The 16,455-nt window shown below is 40.9% G+C and overlaps 1 protein-coding gene across 1 annotated transcript; it reads left to right on the top strand.

Moving 5' to 3' along the window:
- Nucleotides 1–666: 666 nt before the first annotated feature.
- On the top strand, nucleotides 667–15,144 carry APOH (apolipoprotein H). Its single transcript, XM_073311392.1, has 8 exons — nucleotides 667–727; nucleotides 3,234–3,410; nucleotides 4,242–4,338; nucleotides 9,580–9,656; nucleotides 11,824–12,012; nucleotides 12,706–12,885; nucleotides 13,908–14,105; nucleotides 15,080–15,144. Exons 1-8 carry the CDS (start codon nucleotides 667–669, stop codon nucleotides 15,142–15,144), a joined length of 1,044 nt encoding a protein of 347 aa, XP_073167493.1.
- Nucleotides 15,145–16,455: the final 1,311 nt, after the last annotated feature.

Raw genomic sequence — 16,455 nt, 5'->3', positions numbered from 1 at the left:
GATCACTGTACCAGTCTTACCATAGAGTCCTTCATGAGCATTTCACAAGATTTCTTCAATGTGTAATTTAGTTACACGAGTATTTTCCCAGTAAATGTTTCCTATTACATTATGACAGGAATAGAGAAGCAAAAACAATACAAGTAACATCCCATTAGTTTTATGAAGTTTAAACACCCAAAAGTACGTTTACAATTACTTTGATCTAATACACAAGTGAATTGACCTGAATACTCTCTAGCATGACCTGGTCAGCCAGTATCACCCAGATTTTTTTTTTCAGCCTGTGTAAATCAGCTTCCTCACTGTTGAATGGAGCTACATCAATTTACACCTGATAAGGAACTGGCCCTGAAAGATTTGGAGATGACTTAGTTGGTGCCTACTTTCTTGAAAATGCAAATTCAAGAGGACAAAATCCGGGGGAACCATCAGGCAGAGATGAGTGACCTTCAGAATCGATCACTGTCTGAATTCCTGTAATACATGAACAACAAGCAGGAGAGGAACATTTCTGCCTGTATTGCCAGCAATCTTCTATCTTCTATTTACTAGATCAGAGTAAACATGAAGAGTTAATATTTACAAACCTTGTGGTTGTCTGCTTTGTTTAAGAGAAGAAACAGCTAGTTTAGAGTCATTTTGGAGGCTTGTGAACTCGCAGCAATGCCCACTGTGCTGTTCTTGTGGATTGTTACTCTAGCACACGGTGCTCTTGCAGAACATGGTAAGTATCTTTGACTTTTGCATAGCAAATAACGTTCTGTGTTGTAGATAGACGGTGAGGATGGGAGCACCTTGGTGGTGAGGAGGGTTTTGCGGAATCTCTGGGTGTTCTCAAGCAGTTGGAAAAGTCTGGCCAAAATATTAGTTTTCAAGAAAAATGCTATCACCTTGTACTGCTTCTGTAGGCTGAGCGTATGGCATTGCACATATCAGGGGCTCCTTGTATTTCACTGTTCCCCCGACTCCCCAGCTTCCTGTGTGCCATCCTACCATCATTCTCTATTTCAGGGACTCCCTGCAACCATCCCACTCCCCCCTTCTCTGTGTCCTCATAGCATCCCTCCACCCCCATACCAGGATCTTCCATTCTCCTCACAACACGCCAGGAGCTCTGTGTATCTCCTGTCTCCCATTCCCCAATACCATTGTCCCCTATACTCCCCCTTTCCAGGGGTTTGGTGTGGGCCCCTATTCCTTCTTTCCTCCGCATACCCCTGCCTTCCCACCATGGCAGGGGTTCTGGGTGGGCCCCCCATTTCACCTTCTGCCACATGTCAGGGGCACTGTATGTCCCATCTGTTGTGTTAATTTAGACAGAATAAAGGACCTAAAGAGTTAAACAGTACAGAGTTTTAGACAAGGTTTAGGGTTTTGTATACAGATACCTCAGCTTGCTTAGTACCATGGCAAACACACCATTAAAAATCTTTTCCTTTTTTGTATCTTTAATAAAAGGTTAAAACCATTAAGGCGTTTGAAATGTAAAGTATTAAATATGACTTTCATTATAACATCCCTTGTTTCCACTTCCTTTAGACAGAAACCCCCCTTTATCTGAAAGTCTCGTAGATGGTAACTGTCCTATGGGTGGAAAAGAGAAGTTAATTGAGATAGGCTGGAACTGTATGATTGCTGCTGTTAAAGTCTGAGCCCATTTCTCAGAAGATAAAACAAGACCAACCCACACTCAAAGGGAGAGAAACGAATAGAGAGGGTAGAAAATGCAGCATCTGTCTCTGGTGTTGACTCCCACTTGCAACCTCGCTGCTGGAAAAACACTGGCACAGCACATGATCTTATCAGCCACCCTGAGCCCTGACAAACTTGGACAAGCATTCGGGCTCTTTTGGGCATTGCTTTTGGGTGTCTTTTTCGGGTCACAGCTTACAGCAGTTTTACAAAATATGCAGTCTTGGCCAGCAAAACCAGACTCTCATTAGAAGGAAAAAGGCGAGAGCTAGGAAACTGAAGAAATAATGTGGGGAAGGAAAAGCCGAACAAGAGTGGGTGTGAGAAACAAGGAAAGAACACACAAGGGGGTGAGACAAGGACAAGACCACACAAAGGTGTTTGTGTGACAGACAGACAGGCAGACACACACACACACACAAACAAAGTCTCACATCCCAGGTGATGGTTGGGATTCAGCTGGTTGAGGTGGCAATGTCATCTGTGTTCCTTTCTCTGGCCATGTCTGGTCAGGACCTCTTTCAGGGTCAGGATGAAAAAAGGGACTGGGTTCCAGAAGATGGTGGGGGTGGCAACCATGATGGTGAAACTTGCACCAGTAGCCAATTTTTCTCTCCAAAGTGTTTTCTTTGTACGACTCTTAAAAATGACGGGGAGGAATAGTCCAGCCTCTTATTATTTTGTCTACCGATTAGGTCTAATACCCGACACACCAATTTTGGTTCTTTGATTTCTGGTTCCACACTTTTCCTGTTTCAAGGCCTGTGTTAAGATCATGCCTGGTAGTTATATCAGGAGGTCTTTTTGTTCGGACTAATTCAGTCTGTCTCTTTTTTGCGTCTTTTCCTATCAACATTTGTTGTTGTAGGTTATTGTGACATTTTATGAACTTTCACTTGCTTTTCACAGTTGAGCTCACAATTAGGGTAAATTTGTATGCCCAACAACTCCCCCATACAATTGTCGCCCTTTTTCCATCCGTGGCAGGGGTTCTGGGTGAGCCCCCCTTCCCAGGGTCCTCCATTCTTCCCGCCCATGCCAGGGGTTCTGTGTGCACCCAGGGCCAGCTCCAGGCACCAGCATTCCAAGCGGGTGCTTGGGGGGCAGTTCCAAAGGGGTGGCAAATCGGCAGCAGCTTCTCCCCTTTGGGGCTGCAGTGGCAGTTTTTTTCACTGCTTGGGGCGGCCAAAACTGTAGAGCCGGCCCTGTGTGCACCCCTCTTCCCGCCCCCCAGTTCTTATTTCTTTTCTTTCTGTCTGGGAGATAAATTATTCAGGGTGTTGTCATCTTAAAACTATCTTGGGAGGATCAGCAGAGCGAAGATGGGGGTGTTGTTATTTTGAAAGGTGTCACTGGGTGCCATCACGTGGTTCTTTGATCTATGAACAGTTACAGAAAGACAACTGGAGAAATGCCTTTGAGCTGAGTAGAAGACCTCTGTGCTTGAGTTTTCTGAATTGTACAAACAAAAATCCTCTGCCCAGGATTTTATATATATAACTAAAGCCTTTTATTGTAAAGTGCTTCCTTTCTTCCAGTTTGCCCCAAGCCCCGTGAAGTGCCATTTGCTACAATTGATGTAGACAAGAGAATATATGAGAGAGGTGAAGAAATTATGTACACCTGTGATCCTGGTTATAGCCATCAGAGTGGCTCAAGGAAGTATACTTGCCCTTGGTCTGGTAAATGGCCTATCAATACAATGAGATGTATACGTAAGTAAATCATAAATACTTAAATACATAAATATAACCTAGATGTTATATTCTGCTGCTGATAGACTGTGCATTGGTTTGACAGGCTTTTTTATGGTTCATGTGATATATCTAGCTACAAAGCTGTGATGCCTTTATTTTCTGTGTTCTTGCCTTTACATTCTAAGAACTGAGCGCAAAGTTGAGTTCTTAGATTGTAAAGTAAGCAGCCATTTTGTTCTCGGGGTTGCTGCTGTTAGATAGGAGTTGCACACTTCACTCTCTATTGAGAGCTTTACTTTTGTTGTTTCTTGTTGTTGATTCCCTTAATCCAAAATAAAAGGTGTTTAGATTGAAATTATGTGGAGTTGTTCTTTATACATTGAAAACTGTAACTATTTATGATATTTATAACCAAAATTTAAACTCAGCTGTTTCATCCTTAAAATTGGAACGTTCATTTATTCTATTGTTTTAAAGCGTGTAAGTAAAATATTGATGGTTTTGAGTTTAATGACATCTATAGAAATATATTTTTGTTTACAAAATTCCATTATACTTAAATGGACCCTGACAACTTTAATCTTTATTGACTTCAATCACAGACAAGTTATTTATATCACATGCTTTGCATAGCCCTTAATCAATTGTCAGAGCTAATTTAATTACTAAGAACTTTGAAACTATCTTAAATGTGTTTTGATTTCAAATATAAAATGTATAGAGTGATGAAAATGTGTACAAAGAAGTGAAGAAACTTGAATGACACTGGTCATTAAATGCTCTAAATACTGTGACTGCTTTATTTTATATATCATGAAATAATATTATCCTCTCATCTTTAAACAACAGCAAAGAAATGTCCCTCTCCTGAACCCATGAGAAATGGAATAGTTCATTTTATAGACTTGAACTATCAAAGTTTGATACACTTTTCATGTGAACCAGGGTAAGTTCTCACTCACCATGCTGTTAAAAATAACTTCAACATAGAAAGGTAATAAACTAGATCCTCTGGTTTTATTAATTGAGAAAAGCTACAGAAATAAAAATGATCCATTTCATATATTATGATGGTGAACATAGGTATTGCTATACTGGATTAGACCAATGATCCATGTAGTTAGGTAGCCTATCACTGAAGCCACTAGCAGAAATTTCAGAGGAAATTGTTAAACACCCATTGTGGACATTGACAGAGTTACTTTGTTATGGAATGTGATAGTATTTAAAATACATAGTAAATAAAACGAACATACTTTTAAAGAACTAAACCAGGAAATTGTTCTGCACTTTCCACATAAAGTATTTCTAGAAACACAGTGTCTTGGTTTTATTATTCTCAAAATCCCCAATATTGGTTCCCATAGACATCCATCTTATTCAGCTTTCTTGTTATCTCCAAGTCTGGATAACATAGAGGAGTTATGTGATGGAGAATAATTCCACCTTGCATGCTATATAAGATGATCAGGCTAAACCCAAGCAGCAAGTTTAAGGCAAAGGAAGATCAAAGCAGTGTTTCCAAGTTATAAGGAAGCTACTGAGAAATGTGGTCTGCATTATTGAAAAATTCAGGCCCCAAAGCAGTCATCATCCATTCCTTGGAGTGTCCCCAACTCATCCTGACAATCAGTGCACCTACAGGGATCTCTGCTCATGGGAAGGATAAATAACTCAATTTAAAATGCACAAATATAAGCGAAAGCCAGTGAAACTGCAAGCTGGATTAAAAAATTAAAACAAGAAAACTGTGAGCCCCTAATTAATAAGAAATCTGCAATAGCCTTGGAAAACTGAAAAATCAATGAAAGGATTGAGAATAATGGCAAAAAATTTCAGAATGACTGATGCTTCCACCAGAATAACACAGAATGATGTACATGATCACTTAGGGGCCACCTGTTCCCACTGAGTCTGCCCATGGACTTCAATGGATGTTGGATTGGATCATTAAGAACAATTCTTGTTTTTGTTAGTCCATGCTGAAATTCCCCTGGATTTCCATGGGATGAGGATTGTATCTTCCACCTTAGTGAAACTGGGGAAGATACAATTAGGGGGATGACAGCTAGAGTGGACATTGAGACCCCATGAATTGAGCTTACAAAGAAATAGGGCAGATTTCAGTCCCCATGTTAGTACGATATTCAATTCAAATCAACAAAGTGATCTCCAGACAGCGTCACTCAGATTGAGAATGTGGGAAACAAGGTCATATGGAAATGACTGTGTCAGAGCTTTTGGAGCTGCTGAACAACTGATTAAAAAAATTCTTCACTTGGTAGGTGCCCCAAATAGTCAAGAATTGGTGTGGAGGACAGGTCTCTTTCTCTCTCTCTCTCTCACTCACACCCTGTTTAACCTTGGCCATAGCTTAGCGGGGGCTTTTGCTACTCCCAAGAGAATGACTCACAGAAATGGAACCAGTCCAAATGGCAGGGCTGATTTTATGCAAAAAAAAAAAAATTCTGTGCCACCTTCTCCCCCCTTTGTAAATCCCCTTCATACAGCATGAGATGAACTCCTGCATCAGAGACCGCTCCATAACAATCTAGGCTCTTGGGGGTTGACAATATTGCTTCTATGTCTTTCCCTGAACAGTGAATGAAAACTCGAGGTTAACCCTAATTTGGTCTCCCTATGTAGCAGTGCAATACACTTTTACCCAGGGTTGTCCGGTTTGAAAAAGTGCTGCCGGTTTTGGAGATTAGAATAAATTCAAAGGAATTGGCTAAGGAAAATACAGAGACAGACGTTTGATAACAGCACTTTGAGCGAAACATAAAATGGTGTTTCAGCGAGAGCCGTTCCCGTGTTTTGAAGTGCTGTCGCGTTACATTAAAACATGGAAGAAATCTGTAGAAACAAATCACTTGCGTGAAAAAAAAATGTAGGTAGACAAAATTTAAAAGAAATATCCTAACAAAATATACCTAACCACGCTTTCAATGTGCAAATGAGCAGTCACCCATCAAGCAACCTGTTGAAGTATGTAGTTATATGTTGTGACTGCACAGTGAATCCACTCACAATTTTTGTGGATTCAGCTAAGGAGGCCTGCTGAATGTCTGGCTCTAAAATAAACAACACACAAAATAGGCTGTTCAGTGCGTGCTGCATCATTAGTATGTCATCAGCGCACTTTGTATCCAATGTTTTTATTATTTGCATAGCACCTTAGGGTGTGTGCCAGAGGGCAGCTGTCCCCCGAAGTGGTCAGGAGTTGTGCTGACCTCTGAGAGGTTCTGAGAGGCAGTTAATTACACCAGAGGGGAGCACTCTGGTGCGATAAAAGGAAGCTATGCCTGGTGGTGGCTAGCTAGGGGAACAGAGGCTCCTGGGGAGAGGAACAGTTCCCAGAAAGTAGGAGAACATGTCTATGGAGAAGGCTTCTCAGGGGAAGCTGGTGATGGAGGTCACCAGCAAAGAAAACCAAATAAAAATGCTCCTGGGTGGGAGTAGTTGTGACAAGAAGGGACTATGAATGACAAATCTCAGAGAAACCTCGCTACTTTGAAAGTGTTCACTGGGCAACAAAAGCCTGGGGAAAAGAGGAATTTTATGTTATCCTGGGGAGGGTCAGCCTCTGTGGGAAGTTTGATGCAATAGGAGAGACCCTCCCCCAGCTAATGACAAGACAGCCCTGACTCCAGAAAAGAGTTCTGGGTCACAAAGGCCTCACAGATAAGGAACCTTGGACATAATTAGCGTTGACAGACAAAGGCTGACTCAGCCTCCTCCCTGTCCTGCTACAGATACTGAGGGGGAGGCCTATTTACATGATGGTTCGGTCTTTGGGGTTGAATAAACTAGACCCCTGAAGGGGTGCTGTTCAATGTACAAGCCTCACTGGCCTTATTAAAACCCTCACTCAGGGAAACTGAGGCAGACACAATGGCAATGCTGCACCAAGTCACCTGGGTGATTTTGGGGTGATGGCCCCCATTACAGTATACTTGACAATGGAAAAAAAACCCACATGGAAATAAGAGATCCTTCCCTAAACAGCTTAAAGCCTAAAAGTATCAGAAGAAAGAGAAAAGGAGTACTTGTGGCACCTTAGACACTAACAAATTTATTTGAGCATAAGTTTTCGTGCACTACAGCTCACTTCATTGGATGCATTCAGTGGAAAAAGAGAGAGAGAGAGAGAGAGAGAAAGAGAGAGAGAGTCAGAGGGGAGAATAGTGTTGAACAGGTGTCTAAGATCAGTATCCAAATGAAACAAGTAAGTTTTGGGGATAGACTTGGAGATGGATAGGACAGTCACTCTTCTGCAGGAGGGAGCAACATGAGAAAGGCATGAAGCTGAGTGTGGAATGAAACATAAGAGCTGAAAGCTGAGAGGATTCTGTGGAATCTATGATATAAGAAGGGGGCATAGGAGGAAATGAGAACCAAAATGTGGGCAGGCTGGATGGAGCTCTGCATAGCCGTGTGTGTATTGTGACAGGGTCAGGCCAGATGGCTACAGGAGAGTGATCCTATTGGGATCCAGGAAGTGGGTGGGCAGAAGCCTCCCCACCCCAGCCTCTGGGAATGATCGAAGGTAGATATATTAGCCCCAGATTAAGCAGGTCCCTTTTCACTGAGTAAGATAATGGGCTGTTCCAGAACAATCAGGAAGTTGCTGGAACCAATTGAGGCAGGCTAATTAGGACACCTGGAGCCAATTAAGAAGCTACCAGAATCAATTAGGACAGGCAGGCTAATCAGGGCACCTGGTTTTAAAAAGGACTCACTTCAGTTCGTAAGGTGTGTGCAAGGAGCTGGGAGCAAGAGTGTGCAAAGAGCTGAGAGTGAGAGTGAGTGAGTGGGTGTGGGTGTGGGCGTGGGCATGGGCATGGGTGTGGGCATGGGCATGCCGCTGGAGGACTGAGGAGTATAAATGCTATCTGGCATCAGGAAGAAGGTCCTGTGGTGAGGATAAAGAAGGTGTTGGGAAGAGGCCATGGGAAAGTAGCCTGGGGAGTTGTAGCTGTCACATGGCTGTTACTTTGATGGACACACTGTTTCTTGTATCACCATAACACTAGTACAGCATAAAGGTATCACTTCTTTGTAAGGTATCCATCTAAGACTACAGATACAAAGATATCTGGACAATAGTCAGACAAACATGTGACTCACCTCATTTGTTCATTCCACTGGAATAATTCATTAGCAAATATTTTTCACCTGTGACATTCACGGCTGAAGCACAGCCTGGAATTCATTTCTATGTGTAAATCAGGGCTTAATTTGTGCCAGGGCTGAGCCCTGGCACCTCTGGGCTTGACAGTTCATAGCCCCGGCACCTCTGGGCCTGCTGCATCAGTTATGAATGTAAAAAAAAATTCTTGAGCCCTGGCAGCTAATTGCTTGAACCCCGGCACCTTTCATTACAAATTAAGCACTAGTGTAAATGATTTCATTCAAGCTGCTCCTCTGAGAAACACAGTATAACAAGCAATAAATAAAGGCAACTCTGACATTCAGTATAATAATGGGATTTGATTGATGGACTTCATTTTGCTAATGATAATTTGCTGATTTCCAGCTGTGTAATATAGAAATGACAGAAACAGGATGAGCATTTCATTAAAACTCAGTGTAAGTACTTTCACCAATATAATCATGGAAGTCTGGAGATAAGGACATTAGAGGGAATGTTCATGAGAATTAAACTGGGCTAACTGGTGTCTAACTGGTGTCTATGGTGTCTACCCTGAAGTATCTGATTTTAGACAAACAGAATCAATGTACTTGTCATAGATAACTGAGCATTGCTCCCCAGAAACCATTTATTGTACCATCCACTGTATTAATGACAAATCAATATTCTTTACTTGCATGTATACACCGTATTAATCAATTATATAAACCAATTTGTCAAATACTATATATAGTTGAATGTGGAAGGCATCGGCCTCATATTCGTTTTCTCCTATTGTGAAACCATGCCTTTTGGAAACTTGCAGTGTTAGTATAGAGCCAATTTTTTCAGGTTTTAATCAAAATTCCCATTAAAGTCAATGGGTGTTTGAACTAGGGAAGGATTCCAGGATTTGGACCATACGGTGCAGTGCATATCTGCTTGCTAGGTTTCTTTTAGAGAAGTACCAGTCCCTCTTGTAAAGATTATTTCAATTCTGCTACATGCAAATGGTCTCAAAGCTTGCTTATAAATGGGTCTCTTTCTCTTTAGATACATTCTCTATGGAGCAAACACTAGCCAGTGCATGGCAGATGGACAGTGGAGTGGAAAACTACCTGAATGCCAACGTACGTGTCCCATATATAAAAGAAATTCTCTGGGCCTTATTCTTATTTACAGTCAAGACTTCTTTATGTTGTTTTGGCCTTTTAAAGACGCGTAAAGTGGGCATAAATATATTTACATCCACTCCAAGGCTTCTTAGCAGTGCCAGAGCAGTGTAGAGGAACTCAGTGTAAATAAGAATCAGACCTTCTGTCTTTGACATGGAGAGAAATAATGGTGGGATCTTCTTCTTCTTCTTCTTCTTTTTTTTTGATGTGTGCATTGTAAGAGAAGGGTAGTTTAATAATCTGTTTAATAGAATGGGAGTCTGGGACTCCTGAATTCTAATACTAGAGCGGAGATGATGTTGATTCCCTGGGGAGTGGGCAGGTCACTTATCCTCTTTGCTTCAGTCTCCCTCTCTCTAAAATTAGGATATTCGGGAAACCCTGCGACTCTGGTGTAGGTGTTGTTTTGCCATAATTGACCCTTCATAGACATAGAACACTTTGATGAGAGAAGTACAAATATGTGTTAGGGGGCTTATTCCTTCACCCACTTACTTCCCTGGTCCTTCTCGCATGAACAGAGAGCAACAATACCCGAAGTCCAAAGGTGCAAACAATTCGATGTTTATTGGGGTGAACTTCCAGCAAGCATGATTCCAGTTTCCTTCCTTAGTATCCTCCTTCCCAGCTCTGACACCACAGAGCCTTACACCTGTGTCCCTGTTCCCATTCCTACCCTTAGCCAAACATGATTCCAACTTCCTTACTCCAATTCCCTGTTCCCATTTCCCCCTTTAGCAAAACATGATTCCAATTTTCTTACCCCCATTCCCTGCTCCCATTTCCCACACCCACATGCCCACCCACACCCACATGCCCACCCCCACCCAGTCACTTCCTCATTGACTACAGATTATATAGTAAAACTTGAGTTCTGCTTAGCTATACCTTAACCAATCATTTTCCTGAAATTTAACTAACCAATCCTAACATATTGTAACATGATTATGTAACCAATTATATCCCACCACCTTAATTAGTTTACACCCAGCAAAATTAATTATACAGCAGACAGGAACAATCACAGAAGCAGACAGAGATTATACAGACAAACAATAGCAAAGTGGGAACTACAATGACAAGACAACACAGAAGTGAGGATTTCACATCCCAGCTATTGATAAGTGAGTTCTTGCCAGACAGGATGCTATCAAACTAAGTTTCCTTTTACATTTTCTAGGCACTTCCCTTTCTCTGGAGGTGATAGGAACTATCAGGACAGGATTGTATTCCTAACAGCCGAATAGCACCTTATTTCAGTGTGACTAGTTTGGAATGTGAGGATGTGACCGTTCGCTTCCCAGCTTATGGCTGCCTCTGCTGCTTAGCCAAAGGCCTGAGCCTAAGCATAGGGCCACAAACTGTCACAGTAAGAGAAGGCCCTTACACTGGCAGACAGTGGTTTTGATTCTTTCTTTTATACCTCTGGAACTAGCCAAGTGATAAGAATACACCTAAATTCTTAAAGTACAGGCCTTTGCAGACAGGCCTGAATATCTATATCCTAACAATATGCTGTAATGGTCTATGTATTTTTATATAATCTGTAAAATTTTACAGCAATCCATGAATAACAAATGTTGATGCCACTAAGCCTTTTAATCTTATTGCTTTGGCAAATATATTTCTCTGCGATGTTGTACATAATTCCATGATGGGCATAGTGCTCGTTCTGTGTGATGTTCCTCAAGGCAGCGGTAACAGCTAGGTCAGTGATTCTCAGACCTCAGTGGTTCAGGAGCCAAATTAGCTATCAGCATTACCCAAAAGAGCCACCGTAGTGTGAATTCATCGTTTCATATACTATAGTACTATATATTCATATTTAAACAGTATGATGGGAAATATTTACTGTGTGTGTGTATCTGTGCATGTGTGTGTATATATATTTTTTATTTATTTCTCACAGCAAAATAACTGACCAAGTATTATTATTTTATCAACAACAATTGGTTAATAACCTAGACTGGTTAATAATTAAATCACACAGTGTTTTAATGTGTGCTGCAAAGAGCTGCAGGAGGCACATTAAAGAGCCACTTGCAGCTCTGGAGCTTCAGTCTGAGTATCACTGAGCTAGATTTATAACATATGTGGAATAATGATGCTCTGTTTTTTCCAGCTGTGACATGTCCTCCTCCCTCACTTCCTGAATTCGGAGTTATTTCTTACCATAAGCTAACGCCTGGAAATGAGTCTGTCTTCCAAGATATTATCCGTTTTGAATGCTTACCATCTTTTGCGTTGTTTGGAAATGAAACCGCTACTTGTATGGCCAATGGGAGCTGGAGTGATATCCCAGAATGCAGGTGTAAGTAAATATATTATCACTAATTTACTTTATTATTATTATTATTATTATTTTATTATTTTAAAAGCTTCTTAGAATAACATGTATGAAATAGCATGAACAATAATTTTTTTTAAAATGGGCTATCTTAAAAAGATACCAACCTGTTAACTCATACATTGGATAGACTAAAATTCACCCTATTCTGAAAGGCAGAATCGTGAATGAAAGCAGAGTGCTGATAATGACCTCAAGATGGCACATTTTGTAGAACAAAACGCTGCTCCAAGGTAACTATAACTTATGATGTTAAGTTTATGCAAATCAAGAGCAACTTCCACTGGTATGAAAGCAAAATCTGGCTCATGAACATATTGCACTAACCAAGCACTAGAGGTGAACTATTTCATCAATTTAAGAAATAAAGGACTAGACTGTCAGTTAGTAACTCCAGTTGGTAACCCCATTCGCATAACTCCATTGACTTCAGTGGACCTGTGCCAAATTCCACTATTTTAGGATCTGATCCATAGATTATAATGAAAATATTTCTAAACAAAATAATATTTTTTCTTTCCAACATTTTCACCTTCTCTCATGGTGTATCTGTGTGAAAGAGGAACCAAGGAAAGTTTCAAGGTTACCATGTTTTCCACACTATACAACATGTCTTAAACTTCCACAACAGATGCAGCTTTGTTTTTTCTGCAACAGATGTACAATGTCCACATCCAACAGGGATAGAAAATGGATTCGTAAATTTTGCCGTCCGCAGAACCTATCATTATATGGAGAGCGTCGATTATGGCTGCCAGCCTCATTATGTGCTAGATGGACCAAGGGAATCAAGGTGTGAAAAAACAGGTCGCTGGTCCACCAAGCCATCATGTAAAGGTATGAATATATATATACTCTGTATTAAAACCCATCTATTGACCTGTATTGTGTTAAAAGTGTAGCTGTCCATCATGGGAGATGTCTTTGTTTTGAGATGGGCCACTGTTACAAGGCAGAAAGTACAAACATTTCAAACTGGGGTCTGTAATAAAACATGAAATGATTATCTGCTTCAAAATCTGACCTCGTGTAAGAGGATACAACTGAATAGACTTCAGTGATCATGCACCTATTTCCACTACATCTGAATTTTCTCTTTCCCCTCATCTTTCTCATAACTGAATGAAAACATTGTACTCTGGTCAGGCCTACATTAGAAACTTTTGCTGGTGTTGCACTGTTGCTTAGGGGCACTTCCCCCTCCCCCACCACCTTTTTTAAAGAAACGTTTTTATACTGGCAAAAACCTCAATGTAAAAGCTATATCACCAAAAGCATGTTTTATGGTGGAGTAAACTGTACCTGCACTAGAAGGGTTTGCCAGTATAATTACACCAGTAAACCTTTTCTAGTGTAGACCTGGCCTCACTAGTGTCCCCCATTTACTGTGATCAGAAGTAACATGTTCTGTGATTATGTCACTTAATTTGTTTTCCATCAATATTTAGACCATTTGAAACATATTCACACTTCTAAATTATGAAAAGGGTCAAAGATGCCGTTTATTTGGATGTTCCGAAGTAAAGAGACACTCACAACTGACCTATGGAAACCAGGCAATTAACCACATTAATCAAGTACACGTATTCATCTAAACCAGCATACTGCAATAAGTCACAGGGCGGGATTTTCAAAAACACCTAAGCATGCTTCAAAGTCACTTAGCCCACTATCGAATATCCCACACAGGGTCTGAACTCCACCTAGCTAGGCAAGTGGACAGACCTGCATGGGCCACATGGTGGTGGTTTACCTCCAAATGTTATTTTTGTATCTTCTTCAAAAGACCTGGCCCATTCAGTTTTTAAATAGAGCTCTTATTATTCAGAAGTACCACTTACAAATTAATTGTTTTTCAGCACCGTGTAAAATACCAGTTAACAAAGCCACAGTGTTATACAATGGCCGGAAGATAAAAGTTCAGCAAGACCTCAAGGAAGGAATACAGCATGCTGAAACTATTTTCTTTTTCTGCAAAAATAAAGAGGAAAAGTGTGGCTATACCATACCCACTCAGTGTATAAATGGCCAACTCACAGTCCCTTCCTGTTTCAAAGGTATGAACCAGGCTAATTGCACAAGAGCTTCCAGCTTGGGAGAGTGATAAGACCTTGATGATATGGGTGGTGTTTTCACTTGAGGGCTAAAGCATTTTGGCTTGGAGAAGAGTAGTGGAAGGTTTCAGTGGGAGAAGTGGTCCCAGCTATGGAGAGTATGCCCAGCAAAAGTCTTCTATGTCAGGGAAGTGCTCTGTGGCAGCTTTGTCTGTAGCAGGGCTGTCTAGGATTTGGGTGGGATAAAAAACTAACAGGGCCATGGCCAGTGAATCTGTGACTTCATGAGTCGACTGGTCAAAACTCTCCATAGAGGAGGATTGTAGGGACCATCTTTATGGGTTTGAGACCCTGGAACATTGTATTCATTCCTGGGGAAGAATGCCATCCTTGCAGTCACTTATGCTGGATCTATTTATTCAGGATTTGCATGGAACTGTGGGGAGGAGGGATCACGGGCTGGTAATCCAGTTATGAATTTTTGACATCAGGATCACAAAGTGATCAATGGCTTCACTGTAGAATCGAGGCTGCAGAAGCTGAGCTGCAAATGCAAAATATTTCAAACAGAAATAGTTTGAAAGATTCTGGCTGCTAACTTTATTAGCAGTCAGGGAAATATGGCAGTTTGGTGGCAAGAGGAAGTGCTTTGTTTTTAAGTTATTCTTGTATTAAATTTCCCCCCACAAAAAGTTCCTCTTTAAAGCTTCATGTCATTTGAAAATGTGGGGAGAGAGAGAACCCCACCATATGCTCAGTGTGGAAATGCCTGCTCTCATATTTTGCATGGCTTGCATTAGCATCAGATGATGGATGCAGCTGTTGCTGAAACGGGCCCTCGAAAGGTATCTTTCTATGGCTCCAATAAAGTACTGCTAAAATTTACTACATAGTATGCCTCAGGATTGTAACTTATTTCAGTTGTTTATATATTTTAAAGAATCTCATCTAGATTTGTGACTTCATGTTTTTGACAGAAATTGGTCGTTTTGAATCTCTTTGGAAAACGGATCCAGCAGATTTGACACCATGTGATGCCTGAAGTGAATTCAAAATAACAACATAGTTCTGTTAACTAAATGTTTTATGATAACAAAATTGTAAAAGTGGAAAGGAGGTCCCAAGGAGTTTATTCCTCCCTGCCCCTACAAACAGTATACTCTCATTGCCAGTCTATTTCATAGTCTAAGATAAAATGTTGTTACAAATTCTCTCCTGATATATAGCTGATGTGTTCCTTTGCTCACTTTCCTCTCCCACTTATTTGCAAGTCCCTTTCAGACCATCTGAAGCAATACCTCTCCTTTGGTGTTTACACTCTTTCATGTACTTGTAATTTGTTCTCACATCTCTGGCCATACACCAATGTAGTCACTTTTCAGTAAAGCTGTAGTGGATACTTATTTCTTTTAATATTACCTGGTCATTAATCAAATTCTCTAGCTCTTTCCTTTTTATCGTTTACAGTCAGTTTTAACTGTATCTACACAGTATTGTACCTTTCCTCATAAAGTGTCTTTGAATGGTAATGGTGGCATTGCATCTGAAGAAGTGGTTTTTTTACCCATGAAAGCTTATTCTCCAATAAATCTGTTCGTCTTTAAGGTGCCACTGGACTCCTCATTGTTTTTGTGGATACAGACTAACAGGGCTACCCCTCTGATATTGTGGCATTGATATTCTTATTTCCTTATTGTGCCTTTTTAACTAAACATGAGAAATTTAAGTATGAAAACAACCTTCTCAAGTTACTCATTTTACATTCTGATTTCAAAGCAAACATGTATAAAACCATCCCTCCCTTTTCTAATCTGTAGCAGTAGTCTGAAAATTCAAATGAGGAGGGACAGTGCTTAGTAAAAAGGGAGGCCCTTGACCAGGGGCTAGAGAAAACTGGCAGTCAGGACTCTGTCTAGTTCCGCCCCTGACTATCCATAGTATCCTTATTCATGTTGAGTAGAATGACAGAAGTATAAGACTGGAAGAGAACTTGAGAGATCATTTAGTCTAGTCCCCAGCACTGAGGCAGGACAAAATATACCTAGACATCTCTGACATGTGCTTGTAGTATGTTTCTCTGCACATACTCTAATTGGCCTGGATTCTTTCACCCCAGATGAGCCCATGAAAGAAGGCCCCCTCTGTGCAGATCACATAAATGTGTCAGACACTCCTACGGAAACATGTCCTTCCCTTGAGGCAGAGAAAGAGTTCTTTGCAGCTTCAGGGTCCATAGCGGGGAAGAGGGTAGACACTGATTGGGCTAGGGCAGGATCTACAGGGATGATATCCATCATCCCCCTTCTGGCCCTGCAGAGATTCTTCTGGCTAAGATGATACAGCTTGGGACTGG

The sequence above is a fragment of the Lepidochelys kempii genome, chromosome 14, assembly GCF_965140285.1.
Source record: "Lepidochelys kempii isolate rLepKem1 chromosome 14, rLepKem1.hap1, whole genome shotgun sequence".
NCBI classification, from domain to species: Eukaryota; Metazoa; Chordata; order Testudines; family Cheloniidae; genus Lepidochelys; species Lepidochelys kempii.
This window is presented reverse-complemented; position numbering and strand designations above follow the sequence as displayed.